This window comes from Rhinichthys klamathensis, unplaced genomic scaffold (assembly GCF_029890125.1).
Source record: "Rhinichthys klamathensis goyatoka isolate OS25496 unplaced genomic scaffold, OSU_Roscu_1.1 h1tg000108l_1, whole genome shotgun sequence".
Lineage (NCBI taxonomy): Eukaryota > Metazoa > Chordata > Actinopteri > Cypriniformes > Leuciscidae > Rhinichthys > Rhinichthys klamathensis.
Genome location: NW_026606646.1, coordinates 1,166,443 through 1,191,511, shown reverse-complemented (window position 1 = coordinate 1,191,511; position 25,069 = coordinate 1,166,443). Strand labels below are relative to the sequence as shown.

The 25,069-nt window shown below is 38.2% G+C and overlaps 1 protein-coding gene across 2 annotated transcripts in view; it reads right to left on the bottom strand.

Moving 5' to 3' along the window:
* aclyb (ATP citrate lyase b) overlaps positions 1-24,743 on the bottom strand; it is a 72,920-nt gene extending 48,177 nt beyond the window's left edge. For both annotated transcript variants that reach the window (XM_056253659.1, XM_056253660.1), the window contains exons 1-6: positions 24,739-24,743; positions 20,965-21,141; positions 20,761-20,883; positions 4,527-4,589; positions 2,011-2,201; positions 806-885 (exon numbers count right to left, since the gene is read on the bottom strand). In XM_056253659.1, the coding sequence (XP_056109634.1) occupies positions 806-885; positions 2,011-2,201; positions 4,527-4,589; positions 20,761-20,883; positions 20,965-21,123 (616 nt within the window). In that variant the 5' untranslated portion in view covers positions 21,124-21,141; positions 24,739-24,743. The remainder of the gene's footprint in view (positions 1-805; positions 886-2,010; positions 2,202-4,526; positions 4,590-20,760; positions 20,884-20,964; positions 21,142-24,738) is intronic.
* Between the last annotated feature and the right edge of the window lie 326 nt (positions 24,744-25,069).

Here is a 25,069-nt window from a genome sequence, read left to right as displayed (position 1 = left end):
CTGCTGAAAGCGAAGTTTAGATAAATATGTGCTGCACACTTTCCTCTCAATAACAAAATAAACACACAACAAAATTAAGAAAACAGCAAGCAATTTTTTTCATAAGCATCACGTTTAGCACTTTATATAAAAGATTGCTTAAAATCAAGCAGCTTTTCCGTATTAAACATGAAAAACAGTTTCAGTGTCTCGTTCTCTACTACTTCTACTATAAAGCAGCTCTCCAGCGTGTACATGTTTTTACCTCCGTACGTCTGACCTCCACAGACTCAACAGAACTAATTAACCAGAAAAGATTTTGATGTGAAAGAAGGCAGAGCCTATGAGCACACCTACCTATTACGTAATCGCCATGGACCAATAGTACAAAGGTGTTTAGCAAAAGGAGCTCCGAACTCGAACTTTCGAACTCCCAAAACGAATTCCGAACAAAGTTTGTTTGGCCTCATTTTATGTGAAATGATGCACATCAGTTCATTCTTCGATTTCGCTTGAAGTATATCAGGGCCTTTACTGTGGACAAGAACCATCAGGAAGGGGCTGACTGACTCATAAAGTGACCGACCATATTTGTCACCTTTACATGCCATTAAGAGATGGGTTACTATGAAAACGATCATGCCAAAAAAACAAAAATAGTGACAAGTAATTGTGTAATATGCATCACATGGTCAGTGAGTAGAATCAAAATCCCACATCACATATTAATTAGAACTTTAAGTATGAGTAAATATTAGCAGTCATGCTTGCCTTAAACATCATTAACTCAAATAACAGGAAATTAAGACAAAAAGAAAGCACATACCAAGTGGATTGATCTCCAGATATGTGAAGTAAAGATCCTCATACAAATTGAAGAGACCCATTATGAAGCTTGCTAGAACTCTGCAAAAACAAACAAACAAAAAAAAAAAAAAAAAATTTAATTTTAAACTTCTGCATCAAAGTAATTTATGTTAAAGATGAGCATTTTTTTCTGTTTTAACATTTTCTATTGAATAAGACTGGGCGATATATATATATATATATATATATAGTTTTCTAAACACCATTGTTAATTAAATCTTTCTCTTTTTCAGTATTTATTTACGGAAAAAAAAAGATTCGTTAGCATACAATACTACTGATTAATGTGAATCCTATTATTACCAGTCTTCTCCTCTAAAGGTCAGTCTCTTAACTACCATGCACACGAAACATTACAAAAAAAACACCTGTAAATCAAACAATCTTCATTGTCTTTGCAGATGCCAGTATTACATTAATTTATGTGCTTATTATTTTGAATGTACTTTTAGAAAAGCATGCCATGTTAGTCACAGAATACAGTGTGATTCATTATTGATCTAATTATCGGTGATATAATAATAGGAGCAATAAAGGAATAATAATAGGATCATTAAAAACAGAGCACAGAAACTCATGGATATTCATTTAATGTATTTTTTTAAGTCCTTTAATATCTACAGCACTGATCACTATATATGACTAGATTGCTCATCGAATTCTAAACTGATCTTGTTAGATATTGTACGTTCACTATATTTGTTTGGTTTTCCAGCCTTCACTTTGCAAATTGTTTGAAATACAGAAAATACCATTTTGATTAATCAAAGAAATAATCAACAGATTAATCAATTATCAGAAAAATCATCAGTTACAGCCCTAGATGAATGACAACATTGCAAACATGGTTTAGAAAGAAAAAAGGACGAGTTATTTAGCTAGAAAATAAATGCGAAGAAAAAGATCATCATCTTAGTGACTTGTGGCTTCTACAAAAGCATATGTATTATCATTGCTTAACCTCAAAGCAGGAATTTCTAGCGTCATCAATATTTTTTCAGTTTTCCAGGAATAAAAGACTTTGAAATGAGTGTCTGCAATAAGTTTAGAAGTACACTAGCATTGATGACCTTAAAACTAAAAAATGTGAAATAAAAGCCATTCATCCCTCATGAATATTCAGAAACTGATACATGAACATTTCAAACTGATCATCATACTTACTCTTTCTTCTCATCTGTAACATGTACAAGTAACTGCTGGGTAACCATTTCCTCCGTGAGCTTATCATCTATTCTCACTGATAGTTTTTGGGCTCTTGTGTCCACGTCTCCAACATCCACCCCACCCTCATGATGGAACAGCACTTGACTCCCTTCCCGGCTTGCATATATACACACATAAAACTCCTCTTCCTGTGAAAGAGAACAATTAAACGCTCAAATAAATAAAGAAACATCAAATCAATCCCGGGTTGAAATGTATGATTTTGTTCATACTTTTTCTAAAGGAAGATATATAAATGAAGATCAAAGCCAAAATATTAAATGCCATTCATTTACATTTACTGAATACATTATTTTGAAAAGCAGAAACAAAACTTTCACATAGGACTTTGTGTAAAAGTCGTATAGAAAAGTCACAGCATCATTATTTTAGACAGAGATATGTATAGGCCATTTCATAATACTATTTATTGTTTTTTTTTGGGATGTGACGTCTTTGTTCCTGGAACATTTCATTCAAGAGAAGCGATTCAATTACAGTGACTTGTAGCAGTAATATGACTGTCCTCAAATGTCATCATTAAAATGTTGGTGTCTGTATGCTCATAGATGGCTCGAACGAACAACATTTAAAGTATTTAAAATTCCAAAAATTAAACAACAAATGGACTCTCACACTGCAGCAGTGAAGAGAGACGTTTGAATGTGCAGTACTGACAACTGTGGGATATATAGCATACAAATGTATCCCTGGTAAGGGATAGTTTTTGCCAAGTAATTGTTGGTTTGATGAGTGTAGAGAATGTAGAGTCTTGTTGGCTAGTTAAGTCAGAATATTTATTTTCACAGGCTCTAAAAGTATGTATAATAAATGAAGCTGCAAAAGTTGCACGCTTGCAGTTTTGACAACCAATTAATTATATCAACCATTAATTATAATGGGAGCGAATAAATATTCCCAACGTTTCTGATACAATAAGCATCTTAACCAGAGGTGGGCAACTCCACTGTCCTGCAGAGTTTAGCTCCAGAGCCAAAAATAAGAGTCAAATCTGTTTTGGCGACTTATTTAATGAGATAATTTACCTCACTTGTGAAGGATTAAAGGATTCTCAATAGCAACCTGTGTGTGTGTAACTTTAAAAGAGCAACCTCATCTGTTTTGTGTTTCATTTTCTTATTTTTTTTATGATTTAATTTTATGATCATTTATAATCATTAGTCATTTATGTAGTTGTTATTTTATTTATCTTTTAGTAATTTATTCATATTATTATTTGATTTATATAATTTATTCATCATTTTTTATTATTATTATTCATTCAGTCATTTTGTTTTTATATTTTATAATATTTATTTTATTTATTTCCTTGCTCTTGCAATGCTTGCTATTGTCGTTTAATCTTATGATTGTGTGGTTTGAAGAGATGTTTGTCTTCTTGACTTCGAGATAAGAGAATATCTCCATTTCTAGGTTTTTAACGTCACAGGACGATGTTGTAAAGCAGTAGTTTTTTCATTGTTTTTGTTGTGGTATAATAACACTTGTTGGATTTGTCCTGGTCAGACAAAGTCTGAGCATTGAGACATTCAGACGAAGTCTGAGTGAGCATTCAAACATACGCAACTAAGATTATTCAATAAACTCTGCTCTTTTTATTATCATCACTTCGTCTCCTGCTTCTGCTCTTTCCTGGCTTTCTCAGCCAAACTCTCAGGCTGATAGAAGACTTATGTCTTCTGGCAGGGTTTTGGCATCTGGGGTCATATCTAATATATTCGATATTTCTGATGATGTGGAGATCCGATTCTAACATTCTGGCATGATCTAACACCTGGGTTGTTTAATTCAGCTTTCCACGATAGTAGTTCTAGTACAGTCTTGTCCGACCATGCTTCACATTCTAAGACACTGCAGTAAAATTTAAAGAAAAAATTTGGTCTGAACCAATGCCTATATTGTGATTTATGCTATTTTTGAGTCTCAACTTTGAAATAGTTAATTTTATTATTCAAAATTCAAATAATAAATGTAATTTTGACACTCTTTAATGTGGTGAGCCATATTGCTGCAGTCCCTCAGTTCAAGTGGCAGCATGGTGCGTGTGAACCGGTCATCTTGTCTTCTTTACTACTAGTTACAGCACATGAAGAATGAACATCAGAAGATATGTTGAAAGATACAGTACACCTTACTGAAATGCATCATCTCCCATGTAATCACCCAATCAGAATTTCAACCATAGAAATGCATTAATAGCAACATGTCACCTGACATCACATTTCCCTCAGGAAAGAGTTGACATGTTGCTGACAGCTAATTGCTTGGTAGTTAACTAGAAAAAAACATAGTAAATATAGATGAATGAGCTGAAATATTTGACTTAATCATCATCATTTATGTAAAAAATAAATAAATAAAATCATTTTAATGAGAGAAACTTTAGCTGAGTCGATGTGGAATGCCCTTATAAAGATATTGATAAAGATAAAATTACACTGAATTTGTAATACCTTACAGTGAGGCACAAACGGCTCAATGAGGAAGTTCTTCAAAATCCCTTTCGCCTTCCCAACCTGAGGAACAGGGAAAAAAAACACTTTCGATCAAATGTCAAATTATTTATGTACTCTTTAAACTTCATGATTATTGGTTTTATGCAGGTTTAATGAAGCTAAATTTAATACCACCTAAATGCAACAAGCCCTTAGAATCATTGTGGTAAGCAGGGCGGGGCCGAGAGCCGTGAGAGAACGGCGCGAGGCCGGTGGCGTGATTGATGATGAGCGCCACCTGCACGTTGCACCGTTCTCGTATCTCTCACGGAGGAGCTTCGGAAGCAAAGAGAAAATCGCTCACTGCTCTTGACCGAATAACGTTTGTAGCTTTAATAATGATTAATCTATATTTCATTTATCATTTATGCAGTGAAGACTGTGAAGTGATTGATAACTTTATTCAATTTTTATTCCTACCAGTTAGACCTACCTGGAAATCTTAAAGCACTGTTAACAAGGTTCCATGGGTCAAAAACAACGTAAAAAAAAAATGTTGTGCATTTTAACAGGGCAGGTAAAAATCTCCATCCCGTCTGTGAAAAAAACCATGTGACATTTATTACAATGGGTTTATGTGAAGATTGTTTTAAAGGTGCCGTAGGTGAATCTCTGCAGAAACATTTTTTGTTATGCTGGTTGAAAGTCTCCTCATATCCTGATAACAATCACTCTGTTAAGCGGTCTAAATGTATTTTTATAAATATATATCTTCTGTGGAAGGCACAGGACCATAGAATGTTCGTTTAATCGTTGTGTTCGGTCCGAACGGTCCTATTAGTCCTTGGGCCAAGACCCAAAATTTCACGTATTGGTACCATCTGGGTGGGCAAATTCTAGTTGTGATTTTTTACATCCTATGCATCCCTAGATAATGTTTTGACATGATAACCCTTGCCAACTGGCAGCTTAGTAGTGGTTATGACCGCTTGAAGTGACTGACCCCTGTAAGCGGAAAAAATGGCAAAAGTACCTTCCATGTAAATAATCTGGTTTATCCAGTTGATAATTCATCAAGTGGTTCATTCATCACAAATAAAGTAGGTTCCAAATTAGTGAACCGTAATACCCCAATATCATGAAATAGTCTAGCCAACTAGGTGAACCCGGAAATGTTGAGTACACCAAAGTTTTATTGCAGAAATGTGAAGTATGGGTCCCCAGCATACAGAAACTGCCGGATGCTAATTAATTTGCAAATGTTGAGCAATTAGCATGATTAGCATTATTAGCTTAATTGTCCATTTTCACCAGATATTTTGCACTGTATGGTCCATTTCTACAATATGTGAGTGGTTTTAGAGGATGCTGATTTCATTTCTGGCATTTTCAGATTTCAAAGAGATAATTTTATGACATATTTTGATTTATTTAGGCAGATTATGATTACTTTCAGGCATAATTTTCGGGTTATTTTTATGGTAAACAAAATAATTGTACATTTCACAATCATGAGTGCTATTGTGAATGTTGATGCATTGTTTTCCGGGTGTAGTGAGGCTGAATCCCATCCCGACACTTTTAAAAATTAAAAATTGCTTTTTGGATAAACGATGAATCTTTGTTAGGCTGAATGTCATGCATTTCTGGAGGAAAAATCAATGCGGGTATTTAACATAACTTGGATCATGAAACTGTACGATACATATTAATGGGGTAGGTCTTTAAGACACCCATTGAGATGACATCACCTAAACCCATCACCATGTGTGATCAACGAACTATGTACAAATATACACTATATACATGCCATACAAGAATGCAAGTCGCTAGGGCAACGCCCGAATGGCAGAAGGGCTGCCCAGGTTGGTCCGCAAGGCACAAGATCCAACGAGGACCCAGTTAAAACTCTGTAGGACGCAAGAGTTAAAACTGAGTCTGGGCAACCCGGGTCAGCCCGCCAGACGCAAGGCTAACCAAGAGGGCCTCACCTCCACACACCACAAAGCACACACTGGCTACCACCTTCAGGCAAACTGCTATGCCTCACAATTAATGAACAAAAGGCAGCCTCATCATATTCACTGTTCGTCTGTTCTGTCATCATCTTCTCCAGACCCTTCATCCCTCTCTTTGTGTTCTTGGTGTTGTGTAAGTATGTTGCAGCATATACCATCATTGCCTTTGCAGGAACAATAACTGGTACAGGCCAGACCTGCAGCTGCACAGCTACACTTTGCTGATGTGCAAGGTTTCAACCCGGCTTTGCAACCAAAGCTGACAACAGCTAAAAAAGCAGGAGGAGGAACTTGACTTGAATCCTGGGTGGGTATAATCAGTTCCTCTCCTTCCTTTAGGCCCATCTTCCTGTTCCATCCAAACAAGGTGATATCCACAGCAGGTGGATCAGGCTGGTCTGCAGCTTTCCATAGCAGCACCTGTAGGCTGGCACGTCTTCCATGAAGGCGCATATTGCGCTCTGTAGCAAGAATCAAGAATCAAGAACTTTATTTGCCATTTGTGTTTACACACATAGGAACTCTTGTGCGGTTGTTACTCAGAGAGTCAAGTCAAGTTTAAAAAGGACACATAGAACATATTCATTATAAATAAGTTGCACAACCCATTAAAAATGAAAAATTCGCATTTATAAATTGCAAAAAATATAATTGCATATTGCCCAGGCCCCCAAAGACAACCCGATATTAATATACTATATTACATTAAAATAAATAAATAAATAAGATGCACAGGTGTATTGCACAGATATATTACTCAGGCCCTAGACACAGTAGTTCATTTTGTTTTGGCCAAGAGTCTCACTGTAGCTGGAAAAAAGCTCTTATAAAACCGTGTTCTTTTTGTAATAATGCTGTCCGCTCGTCTGTGCCTGAGATTATATGTACAATTTTTGTGTATAAGCAGGGAGTGAGCTGGATGTAATGTGTCCCTGATAATTCTCTCTGCTCTTTTCTGACAGCGCTGTGTGTAGATTGTGTCCATGGAGGGGAGGTCTGTTCTAATAATCCTCTCTGCAGTCTTTATGACTCTTTGCAGAGCCTTCTTCTCTGTCTGTGTGGTGTTTCCATACCATACAGTAATGCCCGTGGTGAGGATGCTCTCTATCAGTCCTTTGTAGACCTGGGTGAGAGGGCGACAGTGCAGACCAGCTTTTCTAAGCAGCCTGATGAAATACAATCTCTGCTGGGCTTTTTTCACTGTGGCAGCAGTGTTCATAGTCCAATTCAGATCTGATGTTACTTGTAATCCCAGGAATCTGTAACTGTCAGCCCTCTCCACCTCAGTTCCCTTGATGATAAGGGGCTGCAAGGGAGGTGGATTTTTCCTGAAGTCCATAATTACTTCTCTTGTCTTGTCTGCGTTAAGGCATAGGTTATTCACCTCACCATAGGCACAAATGTCATTTACCACACTCCTATAGCCCGACTCGTCCCCCCCCTTAATGAGACCCAGAATGGTGGTATCATCCGCATACTTAATAATGAGGGTATTATCCTGGTTGGAAACACAATCATGTGTGTACAGGGTGAATAGTTTCGGACTAAGGCAACAACCTTGTGGTGATCCTGTGCTGACGATGAGCTCTGCGGACACCCTCTTTCCCATCCTCACCACCTGTGGTCTTTCAATCAGGAAATCCAGGATCCAGTTGCAGGTGGGGGTCGGGACTCCGAGGTCTGTAAGCTTCTCAGTCAGCCTGCCCGGTTGGATGGTGTTAAAAGCCGAACTATAATCTAGAAACAGCATTCTGACATATGTTTCTCTGCTGTCCAAGTGTTGCAAGATGTGGTGTAAAGCAGTGGCCACTGCATCATCCACTGAACGGAGGGGGTCGATCGTACCCGGGACCATGTGATTAATGTGAGTGAGAACCAGTTTTTCTAAGCACTTCATGGCTACTGACGTGAGTGCCACTGGCCTAAAGTCATTCATGATAGATGGATTTGACTTTTTTTGGAACTGGTACAATAATGGAGGATTTAAAAATACGTGGGACTACTGCTTGATTTAGAGACAGGTTGAAAATGTCTACGTACACGCCAGTAAGTTGTTCTGCACAGGCCTTCAAGACTCTGGGAGGGACGCCATCTGGTCCAGCGGCCTTGTGGGGGTTTACCTGCCTCAGAGCTTTCAGGACCTGTGTGGGTGTCACCTGAAAAACAGTGTCCGTGGGTTTACAGTGGACTTTTGAAGGGGTGTCTGTGTTCATTCTATCAAACCTGGTGTAGAAGGTGTTAAGGCTGTCTGGGAGGGTGACATCCATGGGGTCTGTGGCTGGTACTATTTTCTTATAGTTTGTGACAGCTTGGATTCCTTGCCACATACTGCGCGTGTTGTTACCAAAGTAAAAACCTTCAATTTTTTTGGAATACGCCCTCTTTGCAGCTCTGATGGATTTCTGTAGCTCATACCGGGCTTTCTTGTACTCCCTTTGGTCTCCAGACTTAAAAGCTTCCTGCCTTATCCTGATCTTCTGCTTTATATTTCCATTAAACCAAGGTTTCTGGTTTGGAAACACACGCACAGTTCTGGAAGGTGCGCATGTAGATGTACACCAACTGATGTAATCACTGACAGTCTCTGTGTATTCGTGGATATCATCTGTAGCCTCAAAGATATTCCAGTCTGTGGCCTCTAAACAACCCTGCAGGCTAGCCTGTGCACTGTCAGTCCAGGTGTTAACAGTTTTTATTGTGACTGGCTGTGCCTTAAACCTCTTAATGTATATGGGCTTAAGCCGGATTGCCAGATGGTCAGACTTGCCAAAATGGGGTCTTGGTTCAGCTATAAAGGCATTTCTAATGTTGCTATAGCAGTGATCCAGTATCTTATTTTCTCTAGTTGGAAAGGTCACAAACTGATACAGTTTTGGCAAGTTTTTCTTGAGGTTGCAATGATTAAAATCTCCCAGAATAATGAAAGCAGCATCAGAATAATTGTTTTCATGCTCATTGATCATGTCATGTAGCTCACTAAGTGCAACCTCTTCTTTGGCAGAGGGGGGAATATACACAACACTCACAATAATGCATTGCAGTTCTCTGGGTAAATAAAACGGCCGTAGCTTCAAAGTTAAAAACTCCACATTTTCAGAGCAAGATTTAGAAATAAGCTTACAGTCGGTACACCATGTCTGTTTAACGAGGACGGCCGTTCCTCCGCCGCGAGTCTTGCCGCTATCCACTGCACTCCGGTCCTCCCTGAAGGCCGTGTAGCCATCTGGTGTTAACGCCTCGTCAGGTGTCCTTTCCCCCAGCCATGTTTCACAGAAGCACAGCATGGAGCAGTCCTGTAAGTCCCTTTGCGTTGAGATCCGAACCCGGAGCTCATCCATTTTGTTTAACAGAGACTGGACGTTAGCAAACAATATGACCGGGAGGGCTAGCTTTCCACTGCTAACCAAGCGCCGGAGTCGTCGTTCGGCCCCTCCCCGTCTGCCGCGTCTCCGCCTGGGCCTGTTGTTGTCCGGGTATCGGCCTGACGTCTTATCGCCGCCTCTCGCTAGCTCAGGATCGAGGCTAAGCGTGCTCGTGTCTAGGAGTCCAAAAAGACTGCAATCTCTTAGGCATAACAGAGCCGCCCGGTCGTAAATACCATTTACTGACCCTTCTGTTACCATAGTGTTGCGCAAAATAACAAAAAATAAACAAACAAATAATTTGACTCTGAGTACTCCGCGACGTCGCCCTCTCAGGAGCGCCATCTTGGAATGTGAGTTAGTGTCTTCATTGCTGGGGGACTGTTCCGCTTCCGGTAAATTTCATACCGGGTTGCATCCAAGGTTACAGAGTTCCTCTGATTGTACAGAGCCAGAAAGAAAGCCCTTGTTGCTTTTGTGATCTGTAAATCTGTGGCTTCTGCCTCCCTAATACAGTGGAGAAGCTTATAAGGTACGACTCTCATGGCCTTGAATGCAGACACCTTCCCCTTCCCGACAGGATTTTCTTTAAGCGAAACGGAGCAACTGTGTCTAAAGTACTAGAAAGAAGAGAGTTAAAAGTTTCTGTCGCAGTGTCAAGTTCTTCTAGGCTATCCGGGATGCTGAAATGATGGAACTGATCAGGAAGATTATTAATAAAGCAATCTTTAGTGGCAGAAGTGATAGTTCTAACATATTTGTAACAAGGAGTCGGCTTTGCAGCCTTGGCTAAATGATGTTTACACGAGACTAGATAGTGATCTGAGATGTCATCGCTCTGCTGCAGAATTTCAACGGCATCAACATTTATTCCATGTGATAATATTAGATCTAGAGTATGATTACGACAATGAGTAGGTCCTGACACGTGTTGTCTAACTCCAATAGAGTTAAGAATATATTTAAATGCCAATCCCAATGCATCTTTTTTGTTATCTACATGTATATTAAAATCACCAACAATTACGATTTTATCTGCAGCCAGTACTAACTCTGATAGAAAGTCAGCAAATTCTTTGATAAAGTCTGTATGGTGCCCTGGTGGCCTGTATACAGTAGCCAGCACAAATTCAAACGTGATTTATCATTTACACTCGATGTTGTTACATTAAGCCCCAACACTTCAAAATAATTATATTTGAAACTAGACTTCTTAGTAATTTTGAAAGTATTACCATAAATTACAGCAACACCTCCCCCTTTGCCTTTCAGACGAGGTTCATGTTTATAACAGCACTCATTTAAAGTAATGTAATTGTTTGGTTTTAGCCAGGTTTCTGTCAAACACAGCACATTTAGGTTATAGTCTGTAATCATATCATTAACAATAAGTGCTTTTGAAGTAAGGGATCGAATATTCAGCAACCCAAGCTTTATCATTTGCTCAATTGTATTATATCTGTTTTTTATTTGTTGAACATCAATTAAATTTTTACCCTTAGATGGGTTTGGAAGTTTTTTGTATTGCCTAATTCGGGGAACAGACACAGTCTCTATATGATGATATCTAGGTGAAAGAGGCTCTAAGCAATGGGATTTGTCTGACCTCAGTGACGTGAGACAGCTGGCAGACGGTTGGTTTAGCCAGTCTGTCTGCTTCCTGACCTGAGCCCCAGATTGTCATGTTTGAGCTCTAAGACTATGAGCCAAATTACTAGAGAAAAGAGCAGCACCAGCCCAGGAGGGATGAATACCATCTCTTTTCAACAGGTCAGGCTTGCCCCAAAAACTTTTCCAATTGTCTATGAACTCTATATTATTTTGCGGACACCATTTAGACAGCCACCCATTGAGTGATGACAATCTGCTAACTATCTCATCACTCCTGCGTACAGGAAGAGGGCCAGAGCAAATTACAGTGCCTGACATCGTACTTGCGAGTTCACACACCTCTTTAACATTAATTTTGGCTGAGTCGAACATCATTAGTGCCGACGTGAATAATAATCTTAGATAATTTACGATTAGCATTAGCCAGCACTTTAAAATTTGCTTTGATGTCAGGTGCTCTGGCTCCCAGCAAACATGTGACTATGGTGGCTGGTGTCTCTATTTTCACGTTCCGTGTAATAGATGTCCTTGTACACATCAAAGACAACATCTATACGCTGGCTCTTCCCCCCTTCGTGCAGCTCGTTGTCCAGAGCTGAGACAGCCAACTGCGCAAAGGAATTGTCTTGGCCCTTCAGTTTCTGTAACAGGCTCATTCCATCAATGGCAGTTGTTGATGGCTCTGGGATTTCCTCAGCTGGGGACACGCTCTTCTCCAACTCTCTGGCCAAAACTATCTTGTTGGTCTTGCGTAGAGACCCATCCTTGTTAGCTAGGACCCAAGGCAGAGGTCCCAGAGGATGAGCCAAGACATCACTCATGTGTAGTTGTTGGCTCTGTGCCACCAAGATCATGTGACCAAAGAGGTTTCTGTCGGCCTTCAAGACTACCTGCTTGGCTTGCTCCTGGCTGCGTTGCTTCTTCTTGATCTCTGAGAATGTTTTCAGTTTTTTCTTGGTCATCGTGTCGTAGAAAAGTAGCACTCTTGTTTCCAGATATTCTGTCTTGAAATTTTGGTAAACCTCTTCTCCAATCTTCTTGGCCTCAAGTAGTTAATTTGCCACATCAGGTGGAATGTGATTGCGTCATCAAGTTTTGATCAGCATTGATTAGTCTAAGAAACCCATGCGGTTTGTTCCTCTGAGCCAAACATGAATGATTGTTGATGCTTAGTCCCACCCCCGCATGCCCAGATTGGTTGAAACTACATATATATATATATATATATATATATATATAAAGTCACTTTTGCTTCAGTGTTCTATGACAATGTTTATATTTATTTTACTTCCTGAATTTTTTTGGACACATCTAAAAATAAAAAAACACCAGCTTTTCACTGAAAATCGCCTATAATAATGTTATAATAAATGGCTATAACTTGCTTAGGCATTGTTACATGTAGTCAAAATTTCATCTGGAAATCTAGAATATCCAAGTACAACTTTCTAAAGGAAAAAATCCAAACTTCAGAAGGATTTGTTTGAGTTGAGTAAAAAAATTCAATAAAAATCTGCTGCCGTTTTTTCTTAAATCTGGTATATTCATCCATTCCAAGACAAAATAAATGTAAAATTGGTCATTTAAATTAGCTAGATTGAGACTTCAAGTTCTCCTGTTTAAAATGATATATGACACTTGATGCTGACTGCTATAATGGGTTAGAAAAACAAAGAAAAGAGCAGGCGAGTCATGTGCTCCAAAAATGGTCTAGGTCTTTAAGGGTCAATATCTACCTGAAATTCAACGTTTCTTATTTTCTTGTGTTACAAAGCTGTTACCTAATAAATTCCACATGAACCTGAAAACAAAACTTATTGAAATATATTATACAAAAATTAAGAACAAATCGTACGTACATTTTATGACTTTCCAATGGTAGACAGAGTCGACACTACATGTTATTTTTCTTTTCTTTTATATTTTTTACAACTCAAAACAACAAAATATCAGTGTGAATTCAAAGATATCGACTTTATTATGCCTGTTAATATTTACAAATATTTTAGTTTGCTTGGTATTAATATTAGATCACTGTTATTATGGTATTGGGCGTTTGTGTATTTTTCAAAAATAATTCTAATTCATAAAAGTAGGAAAATGCAATTCTAAAAAAAAAAGTATAAAAAGCTGGGACTGTGGAAAGGTTATCATATTAAAAATAACTTATATTAACCCCATAAACAATTTAGTACAGGTAAGGTTTTGCCCACCCAGATGGTACCAATATCTGGTCTGGCCCATGGACTATATAGCATGTGTTCCCTGTCGGTCAATGTGTGTTTGCATACCACTGCACAGGCTGTTCACGCAGACATAATAAATCATGTCCCAGATGTCCTACTGCACCTTTAAGTTCACTTAAATTAAATGTTGTTATATTTTTTTAAAGCCAATTGTCTATGTAGATTTATGACGTCTAAAACATCCAGGTAATAAAATGTTCAAACAAAGTCTTTATTATTGTATGTAGTCCAGTGACTTTAAATAAAGAATTTGTTTGAACATTTAAAGCCTATTTAATGTTAAAATCAATAGCTTTCAATTATACTGTGATGTTGAATGGCTATAATTAATGGCTAAAGTTGAGAAAAAAATCCATAGAGACATCAGTATTGGTATCAGTGATACTGGCCTTCATTCAGTGCTTAGTAAAAAGATGCCATTTAACATATATTTAAAATATACTGTCTTTATGTTGTTTCTACATTATTTTAGAGATTAAATGTGAAATTATTACAACATAAAAATATATCAAAAACTTTAATGTTAGGTGCGATTAATCACGATTAATTACAGAAAACTGTGCGATTAATTAGTTAATTTTTTTAAAGATTGAGAGCACTAAATATAATATAATATAATATGAAAAAAATTAAGCAGTTACACTGAGATGGTTTGGGACAACCATAATGTGTTTTTGCATGGTCAATTATTGACAGACAGCATAAAACCATCCAAATTAAATGTTTACTTATTGCTCATGAATTCCCCTTTGTGAGATAAATTATTTACCAGGTTTTATAATATAATATAATATAAAACAAACTGAAACATCTGAGATGTATAAGCTAAATACATTTTTTTTTGAAATAGTGAACATTCTTATATTCTTATATATCTAAACATCCTTGAACCCAAACACCCCATCCCCCACATACAAAATCTATTTAAACTGAGGTATGTAACAGAGGTATTTTGAGTTTGCACAGTGCACTCTACACCTGTGGTGGGTGTGTAATTGTAAATGTCTCAGAGTTTTGTTACCGTTCTGTATCCATCATCTATTATTTCCATCATTTAATCAAGTTGCTCTCCTTTAAAACATGATGATGTTTTATTTCATCTGTTTGCGTTTGCGTTGCCTCTTGTGTTGAGCTACTTGGTCTGCCACCATTAAAATATCCCTACAGCAGAGGTGGGTAGAGTATCCAAAAACTGTACTCAAGTAAAAGTACAAGTACTTATAGAAATATTTACTCAAAGTAAAAGTAAAAGTAATAATCTTAAAAGTTACTTGAGTAAGAGTAAAAAAGTATCCAATGAAAAAACTACTCAAGTAGTTAGTTACTAGTTACTTTGGATCACATAGGCCTATATATATATATATATATATATATATATATAACATGATATTATTTAGATATTTTTTCATTTTAATGACTAAAATTATCATAATTAGATAAGCTATCTTTGCAACAAAAACAGAAGAGACAAACATTATTTCTGTATATTATATCTATAGCCCGAAAACCATTGCCTGTCCTTTGGTTTGTATAATAGTATAATAACTTATACAACTACATTTGGATTATTAGACAATGTCGGAATAAAGTGACTCTATGGAGTTTTGCATTCATATGTAAAGGGGTGGGAACCATTGACACAGATTAGAAAACTCTGCACATGTGCTCGCAGTCATGTCATGCCCAACACAAACAACGATCAAATGCAAGGATCTTCTTCTGTCTGTTCTCCAAAATGTATTTAAATGTAGGCTATATTTATGAAAGCATCTTTAAACTGGTTAACTGAGTCTAATAAGGCAGGCAAAGGCATTCGTTTTCAAGTCGAGTTCGCACGCCACTGCGCAATACACACATTGGGTCTCATTCATGAAACACGAGCAGAACGAATTTTTGTGTAAATCGTGTGTAAAGTGGTTCTGGCGTAAATTTTCGGATTCATTAAAATGTTCGTATTTTCCAAATGTTAGTTGGTACACAAGAAATCTACACCTGCTCCCAGCCACGCGTAAATAGTGCGCTTAACACCCGAACGTTTTGCTCATTAATAAGGCTGCATTTTAATTCACCTTAATCGGGTATATATTTGCACAGCATTTTGAAAAAATATAGTAATTACATACGGTTTTTCTTATTATGAGAGCCAGTAATAGCATCTGCGATGGTGGTCCTTCTCTAGTTTGAATACTATTTTTCCGAAGTGAACTAATTCGTTTTTTGCTCTCAAGCTTTATGTCGAACCATTTTCTTCTCACTTCTGGGAATGTTCGATTAACAGATGAAACTCCATTAACTGCATCTGTAATATGCTGCCAAGCTTCCTCTTTTTTTAGGACCCGATACGCCACTATGTACGCTTGAAAATAAAATGTGGCGTTTTGAATGAACTTCTGATAATAAAACTTCAATTTCTGCATCTGAGAAATTTTTTTTTCATTCGCATTCATGTCATAATATGATGCCCATATATAGTTGTCAGTCGGATTTAATGGGCGGGATTTATGGTAATTGAGAATGAACGTGCACGCGCATCCCATTTACGACTGATTGGAATTCATTAACACACACACACATTTCACTATCACATCTGACGTTTACGAAGTATTTGTGAATCAGGAGAAGAGTTTTCGGGAAGGTCTCTTTACGCGCAAATCACTCGCATATTTACTCGTATATTTACGAATGTTTCATGAATGAGACCCATTGTGTGTGTACACACATTCATAAACTGGACGATGATAGCTTATTTAATGTATAAATATGTCCCAAAAAAAAGGGTAATGTCATACTTTGTAGTAGTGCTATATTACCTGAATGAAATGAAATCGAATGTATCGTCGTGTGGAATAATTCATTCACAGACAGCTTACGAAGTAACATACGAAGATGTTCAACTAATAAAGATCTTCATCGCTGGCAAAAAATATGATGCATTTGCAGATTTACTTTCTAGACTGTACTGTAGTAGACTGTGGACCGCCACTTCATACAACGCTCCTGATGTTCTTAAATCTTCCTGTTACGACTCCGAGACGATTCAGTGCGTGCAAGAAACTGAACAGATCATTCAAACTGATTCGCGAACCGATTTAGACAGATCTGCCCAACTTGTTTGATGAAGTCTTTGAACAGAATCGACTCAAAAGAGTGATTCATTTGTGAATTGAGCATCGCTCATGCCCAGAAAAAAGAGAGAGCGCGCGCTTAGAATAAACTACGCTTTTTGCGACATATTGCATTAAAATAAAGTAACGAGAGGAACGTCGCCCAACGTAACGAAGTAAAAGTACAGTTTTTTCATTAGAAATGTACTCGAGTTAAAGTAAAAGTACCCACAATTAAATCTACTCTTAAAAGTAAAAAAAATCCAAAAAAATACTCAAGTAAATGTAACGAAGTAAATGTACTTCGTTACTACCCACCTCTGCCCTACAGCAACTGATTTGCGCACATCATTCTCTTTCTATGAAACCTGTAAACTAGGGGTGAAACGGTTTAAATTGCACATGGTTCGGTTTGTATCACAGTTTTGGGTTCACAGTTTCGGTACGGTTCGGTATGTGTTATGTTCAGGGAAAAAAGGACTACTTTCAAATAAAAATAAAGAAAATACAAACAAATAATCTAACTGCAAGCAACAGAACAAATAAGAAATAAATACAATAGAAAAGATACTAATAAAATGAACAGTGCTTTTCAGGTTTTTCAGGTAGGTCTTACATAAGTTTTAGGTACAGAAATGTAATAAAGTAATCAAATGTAAAATAGCATTGCACATTTTACTGTATAAATTAAAGATTAATCCTTATTAAAGTAACAAAAGCTATTCAATCAAGAGCAGTGAGTGATTTCCTTGTCTTTTGTTGTTATATTAACATTAAAAACACAGACAGCAGGAATATTAGGCTGCTGTCCCTTTAAGACATAATGCACAGATACAAAATAATGATACTGTTACATATGCGTTGTCTTTCTCGACTGTATAAGTTCACTTAAGGCATTACAACAGACTATGTCTGCAAGGATACTCATCAAGACGGACATGTTGACATTATTTGAGTGAATTTGTCCATTCAAGCGCAAGACTTGAAAGAGAACTCGATATTTGCGCGCTGTCTGAGACGTGTGCGCACTTCGGATGAGTGCACACACACACACAAATCTTCTCACAGCATGCACAAGTTCTCTTACCTGTCTTGCTCTTGAATGTTTAAATTGGCAAGGTTTAAATGAGTTTAGTTTAAACACAGATAGCAACGTGTGCTGTTTAGTTCTCGCCTGCGCTCACGCGCTATCGACACCCGGGTGATGACTGCGTAAATGACTGGTCATGTTCGAGCAAATGGGACTCTCAGATTGAACAAAGTTTACAAAGAGTGACTGTTTTGTCCACGTTTTTTGATTATAGCTGTTGTAATTTATTATTGGGGAGCCAGCATGTGCATCAATTGACAGAAACATACATTAGAGGAACTGACTGGTTTACACGTTGTTATTTTCAACAAACCATATTATAGATGCGTCATCAGATTTGAGATCAACCGCGGTGCAAGTGAGTCCCGAACCGTGGGTGGAGAACAGTATGGTTCGATTTTTTACCGAGAACTGTTACATCCCTACTGTAAACGTACTCCGTTACTAACGGAACCTAGAATCCCTGAGATAATGGGAACGAGTATTGCGTTGCTAGACCCATTGGGAAAACTAATTTTTCTTCGATTACTGAAGCCTTATTGAATCACACATTGAAACTGCACGAGCCAATAGTTGTGCCGCAGAGTTGCAGGAATCAATAGCTGCGCAGCAGAGCTGCACAAACCTATGGGGCTAAAGGCTTCTGAAATGGGCGGGGCTATCCCTCCATAGAAGCGAGCATTCCGCTGTAGGATCTCAGATCAATTCGACTGAAGCGACAAACGCAGAGTCATGCAGCATAACAGCACTGCCAGCTATGCAATACTCGCTACCGTTATCTCAGGGAACCAAGGTTACATTAGTAACCGAGTACTTTCCCTATCGATATAGATCACTCGTATTGGGAACTCAGTCCAATCGCGCCATGCTATGACTGTGGAACGACAATCGTTCTATGGCCTTGGCCTAAGACACTTGAGAATAAGGGCCCTAACGGGAAACAATGCAAAGGTAGGGCGAGGCAATTGTCCGAGACTAAGAGACTCTGACCATTATATCGGAGCCATAAGGAAGGGTTCTAGTGGGTTCAGCTCGCATAGAGGTCAAACAATGGACACTCCGCTGAACCAACCCCAGGAAGAGGCCATGCCTCTGATGGAAGGGCGCCGATGGGGCACTGAAGGCCCATCGAAGCATAAGCTAGCGCAATCGCGTCCACTATCCAGTGGGATAGTCTTTGCTCCGTGACCGGATGCCTTTTGGTGCGTCCTCTGAAGCACACGAAGAGCTGCTATGACTGCCTGAACTTGGCTTGATACTCTTAAGGCCCGGACAGGGCAGTGTAAGGGCAACTCTAGCTCATCCTCTGAGGCTGGAAGAGCAGAGAGAGTAATGACCTGTGCTCTGAATGGAGTAGAGAGCACCTTAGCTACATAGCTGTGTTTTGGTTTAAGGACGACTTTACAGTCATTAGGCCCAAATTCCAGGCAAGAAGCCCTCGCAGAGACCGCTTGTAAGTCACCCACTCATTTGACCAATGCTAGGGCTAGCAGGAGGGAGGTCTTTAGTGAAAGGGGCCGCAGCTCGGCCAACTGGAGCGGCTCGAAGGGAGGGCCCCTAAGGGCCCTGAGGACCGTAGACAGGGTCCCATGTTGCAACAGTAAGGGGACGAGGTGGGTTCAGCCTTTTTGCCCCCTTCAGAAAAACGAACAACCAGGTTGTTCCTGCCTACAGACTGGCCAGTGTGGTATGCTGCTATGTCCGCCACATAGACTTTGCGGTGGAAGGAAAGGCAGTACCAGTGAAACCTCACAGGACGTCGGGTCTTCACTCCGGACTGCGCACCAGTTGGAAAAGACAGACCATTTAAGGGAGTAGAGGCGTATAGTGGACGGGGCTGTAGCCTCAGAAATAGTGTTTAGGATTCTCGCAGGGAGGTTCATAGGCTCCCGCTGAGGGGCCAGACATGAAGTGCCCACAACTCTGGTTGGGGGTGCCAGATCATTCCCTTCACCTGGGAAAGGAGGTCCTTCCTCGGGGGAATTGGCCACGGGGCAGCTGTGAGCAGCGGAATCAACTCTAGGGGCCATGAATGGTTCCTCCAAAAAGGTATGAAAGTAGGCATCGGAGAAAAAACAATCTTGTGTTCACTGAAACCTTTCCAGATGTATCAGTGCTTGAAACCATAATCAGCAATGCAACGATTGGCTGGCAGCATGACGTAATAGTATCATCAAAAATGTTTTCAATGACTGTTTTATAAGACCTTTATAAGTTCAAGGTTGTTGCATGTTTCCTATTTTTTTATTTAATGATCTCAAATTTTTCATCAGGCTTTTTTTCAATGTCATAAGTTTTATGTAAGAAGCAATTCATTTAATTTTACCTGCAAATCGGCTTTTTAAAATGTGGCATGGATTAAAAATATATAAATGTCTGCCAGAAAAAGTATTCTGTATTTTGTAGATACAGTTTAGTGTAATAAGTAGGGGAGTCAGAATACACGTGAATATCACAATATTATGTTTGGCGATGCTGTATCGATTCTCAAAAACACTGTATTCGATATTTACTTCAGCTCAGTGTATAGATAGATTAGATGGTGCATAGCATATGGTTGTGTATTCTTTAAGACAGTTTTTTTATTAGATCTTCCTAAAAAAACAAACTAGAAATATCCCAATCAATCGCCTTTCTTGCAATTGCAATAAATCTCAATATGTCGTATAGTAACCCCTGTATCATGATACGTATCGTATCACCAGATTCTTGGTGACACACAGCCCTAGTAATAAGTATAGTGAAATTACAACATTAATAAACTTGAGTGAAAAGCAGTTACTCCAGTTGGATACAAATACAAACATTTTAAAAGGCCTACTGTGATTTCTGTCATCATATGTGATTTCAGCCATTCCTGGACACCCTCGAGGTTCAGGTCAACTGCCACCAATCCCAGCTTCCCCCTGCGTTTGATCAGCTGATCTGGTTTCACAACCAGCCTCTGCACGGAGGGACAGACAAATATATTACACTGAAAACTGTACAATATATTACGGACCCGAAAACCAAGAAATATACTCACTTCTGTTAGCAGCCATGGGTGGTCCTGTGCAAGGCGGTCCCACGCGGTGTCTGCAGTGAAGGTGGCGCAGCGGAAACGATTTTGCACAGCTGCCGTGGTGCAGATGTATTTATACAGGAACTCTTTTCCCGTCTGCTCAGAAATGGCCTTGGCAGACATCACAGCCGAGAACACTGACTACAGAAAGACAGAAAAAAATCAGGGCTTTTACAAACTCAAGCTTAAATTGAAAATCCACTCATTTTAATTAGGATTGCACTGCCAAAAATGGCACATTTGATGTGGTTTTGTTAACTAAACATTTTTGTGAAGTCCACAATACTGTTGGGTATGCAATTTGTCATCTTAATGCATCTTAAGCATTCTTATTCATCAAATGTTTTGTCGTCTCTAGTGAAAATTTTAACAACTCATTTTGCCAAAGCACTCAGACACAGTCATTTATCTCGTTATCAGAATACGTGACTCTGAGTCAACTAGCTTGGGGAGGAAATAAATTTTTTTAAAAGAGTGCATCTTTATTATTTATTATCTAAATCATAAACAAATTACAAGCATAGATAAATACAACACAACCGGCTGTGTTCACGAGGATACTCGCCGAGACAGGCACACAATGCAATATCGATAATAAAACTATACATCGTGCGGCACAAGCTGTATATCACTTCACTATATATAAAAAGCAAATGAAATTACGGGCATTCAGCATCGTACTTATGTTGACTTAAGTCATGAAATTACCAAAAAGTACAATTACAGAGGCTAACTGGTAGGCTACATTGTGTGTTAGCTGGGAAGGATTTGCATGCAGTTATGATGCTCATTCTATTCATCAGGACCAGTATCCATGTTTTTTTATTAATAGTTTATGTTAGTATTGTGTATTTACCATGGTAAATGTAGTTTCCGTAACCTCAACCCAAAATATCACTTTATTTCATGAAAATGTACAAAAAAATGTAATTGTGTTTTTTTCTGATACAAGTTCAGATTGCGAGTTAAAATGTGATTAAACAAAAAAACATTCCAGGTTTGCTGTACTTGTTTGTAGGGCTGCACAATTTGGCCAACATTTTAATAATAATAATAACCGTGCAACTCTAGAGGAAACAAAACATCTGTTTTGGGGACAATGGTATAGAAGTGGAATACATACTCTAAAGGACTTTTTTTTTGTAGTGATGGCCTTTTTCTTTTATTTTCAGTTATAAGGCTGGGATCATTTTGGAGATATCTACAGGCATCAGTTTGTATTGGGCAGGAAAAGAGTGTTTTTAGAAGAGTTATGCCAACTACCAAGGCCTTTTAAGAAGGTACCTAAGGTGTGTAAGGATTGATATTCGCTCTGCAGTGTGGGCGGCGTCGGGATGTTCTCTAACAGTGCTGAGAGCGGCGTTTAGATGAATATGTTAATAATGTGGTCACAAACTTCTTTTTACCCCCAAGCGAAAAACGAATAAGAACTTAGCCGTGAGTATATCAGGGCCTTTAGTGTAAATGTAAGTATAAATGTTTAATTATTTTAAATATTACTTTTATAAATAAAATTAGAGGTCAACCAATATGGATTTTTTTTTGGATAGCCGATGCCAATATCTAGCAGGGTGGCCGTCTGGCCGATGGCAGATACAGTACAAAGCTGATATAGGCCTATATGATATTGCAATATTTAATATTAAAGATAGTAAATAACACATGCATAATTTCAGCAATGAAATTTATATTTATTTTAAATAATATTTAATAAAATAATCCTTCGACAGACCATCACACACGGAGTACATGCTATCAGTTTATGATTAAATATTTATTAGATATTCAAAGACTTGTTAAAAATGTGTTTGCTAAATGCCGATAATATGGAAAAGTATTAAAGCATTTTACTTTCAATTATTAGACAGAACTGTTACACAAAGAAAGTAAACTAATGAAGATGGAGAAAAGGAGATGCTGTGCATCTGCACTCAGGCGCTGGGTCCTCAACACTGTAAAAATAAAAGTCCCGCTTCTGCTACTAATGGGCCAAACAGAAAAACTCATCTGCCAATGGCAATAATTACAAAATACAAAATGTTGTCAGACAATATCGGCCTTGGTGATATATCGGTCGACCACTAATTAAAACTGTATAAATTAATAAGTAATCAAACAGTTACAGAGTGGGTTCACTTTTTTTTTTATCTTTGGTGCAAGGCTATACATCTGTTTTATTTTAGAAGCACTTGTGCTCCTGATTAAAAAAATTGGGAGCACAGTGAAAAATTTAGGACCACATTCTGATTAAAGGGATAGTTCACTTTGAAATACATTTTTGATATGTTTTAGCTTACCTCAAGGGCATCCAAGATGTAGGTGTCTTTGTTTCCGCAGTAATTTCAATTTTGATATTTTTAGGTCAAACCGTTCTTGTCTGTCAGTCATATAATGCAGGTCTATGGTCACCACCTCAAAGAGCATGCACAGAGAAGTCCAAATTACCGGTAAACATGATTTAATGACTCGTAAATGTAAGTACACATTGATGGCCTAAGACACGAAACGAGCGGTTTGTGTGAGAAAACGAACAGTATTTATATCGTTTTTACCTCTTGTAACGCACAGACCGAAGCGCCCGTGCCCTCAGATCACTTGGACGTGGCTGTGGTTACAAGAGGTAAAAACGATATAAATACTGTTCCTTTTCTCACACAAACCGCTCGTTTCGTGTCTTAGGCCATCAATGTGTACTTACATTTACGAGTCATTAAATCATGTTTAATTTGGACTTCTCTGTGCATGCTCTTTGAGGTGGTGACCATAGACCTGCATTATATGACTGACAGACAAGAACGGTTTGACCTAAAAATATCAAAATTGAAACTACTGCGGAAACAAAGACACCTACATCTTGGATGCCCTTGAGGTAAGCTAAAACATATCAAAAATTAATTTCAAAGTGAACTATCCCTTTAATGACAGACATTAACTTTTCCATTACGGGGCGATACTTGCCAGCTTTAACTGATTTCCAAGGGCATCTTTTACCAATCTTTATAAATGTACACATCATCTTTTAATTTGTGAAATTCTTACATTTAAATGTATAAGTGTTTAAAAAATAATAATTTAAACTGATATTCCATAAAATATAAGAATTTTCCATTTTGAACAGAGCAACATCTAGAATATAAAGTATTGCCCCTCAAGGCCCTGCTTTTGAAGTACTGAATACCATAACACATGAACATGGTAGGCAACAGTACCAAGGTACGTGAGTGATAAAGAATAACAAAGTGATATCTGTAATATAGGCTTTAAAAAATAGCCTTTACACTATATGTATACTGTATGTACTTATTGGGAAATGTTTGATAAACACAGCTGCATTATGTAAAGCCCAAAATAAACCTGTTTAGGGTAGGCTACTTCCTGAATCTGATCTTTTATATTCTCAGCCCTGCCATAGGTTTGGTGCTTGTTTATGGTGATCATGGGTCAGAAGAATTAAGGCAAAACACTGTCAATTTCAGCTGTATTCTGGAATAAAAGTTTATATATATATATATATATGTAATATCTCCTTCTCCATATATATAAAAGATCTCCTTCTCCTAATGGACACAGAATGGCCCGTCACACATTAAAAATTAGGAAACCTAACAGCGAGCCACGGGACAAACACTCCCATTATATTCAATGACGCGGTCTACACTATAGACACGCGTCGAGTATAGAGTTTGTCGCGCGTCCAGGAACAACATATATGCCCGGCAAAAAAAAGCCAAACCTTACCGGGCAAAACACAAAGTCTGACGCTCTTGAAGTTCGCAACTGTCAAACGCGATTACAGTCCTGCTGCTGGATGGTGATGTGTTCTTCTTCTTCTGTAGTTTCCTGGCGGGTTACAGACGTAAAAGATGCATACTGCCACCTACATTGGAGCGTGTCAAAACATGGCTACTTGTTATCATAACTAAGACCAGTTTCATGTAAAAGTGTTCTTTTAAGTGTTCTAACTTTAATTGATTTTGGAATATGTTATTGTAATAGCCTATTCTCTACCTGTATTATCTGCAGGCTATCCCAAGTCTTTTGTCAGTGTTTTTATGTTGCTTAATGATTA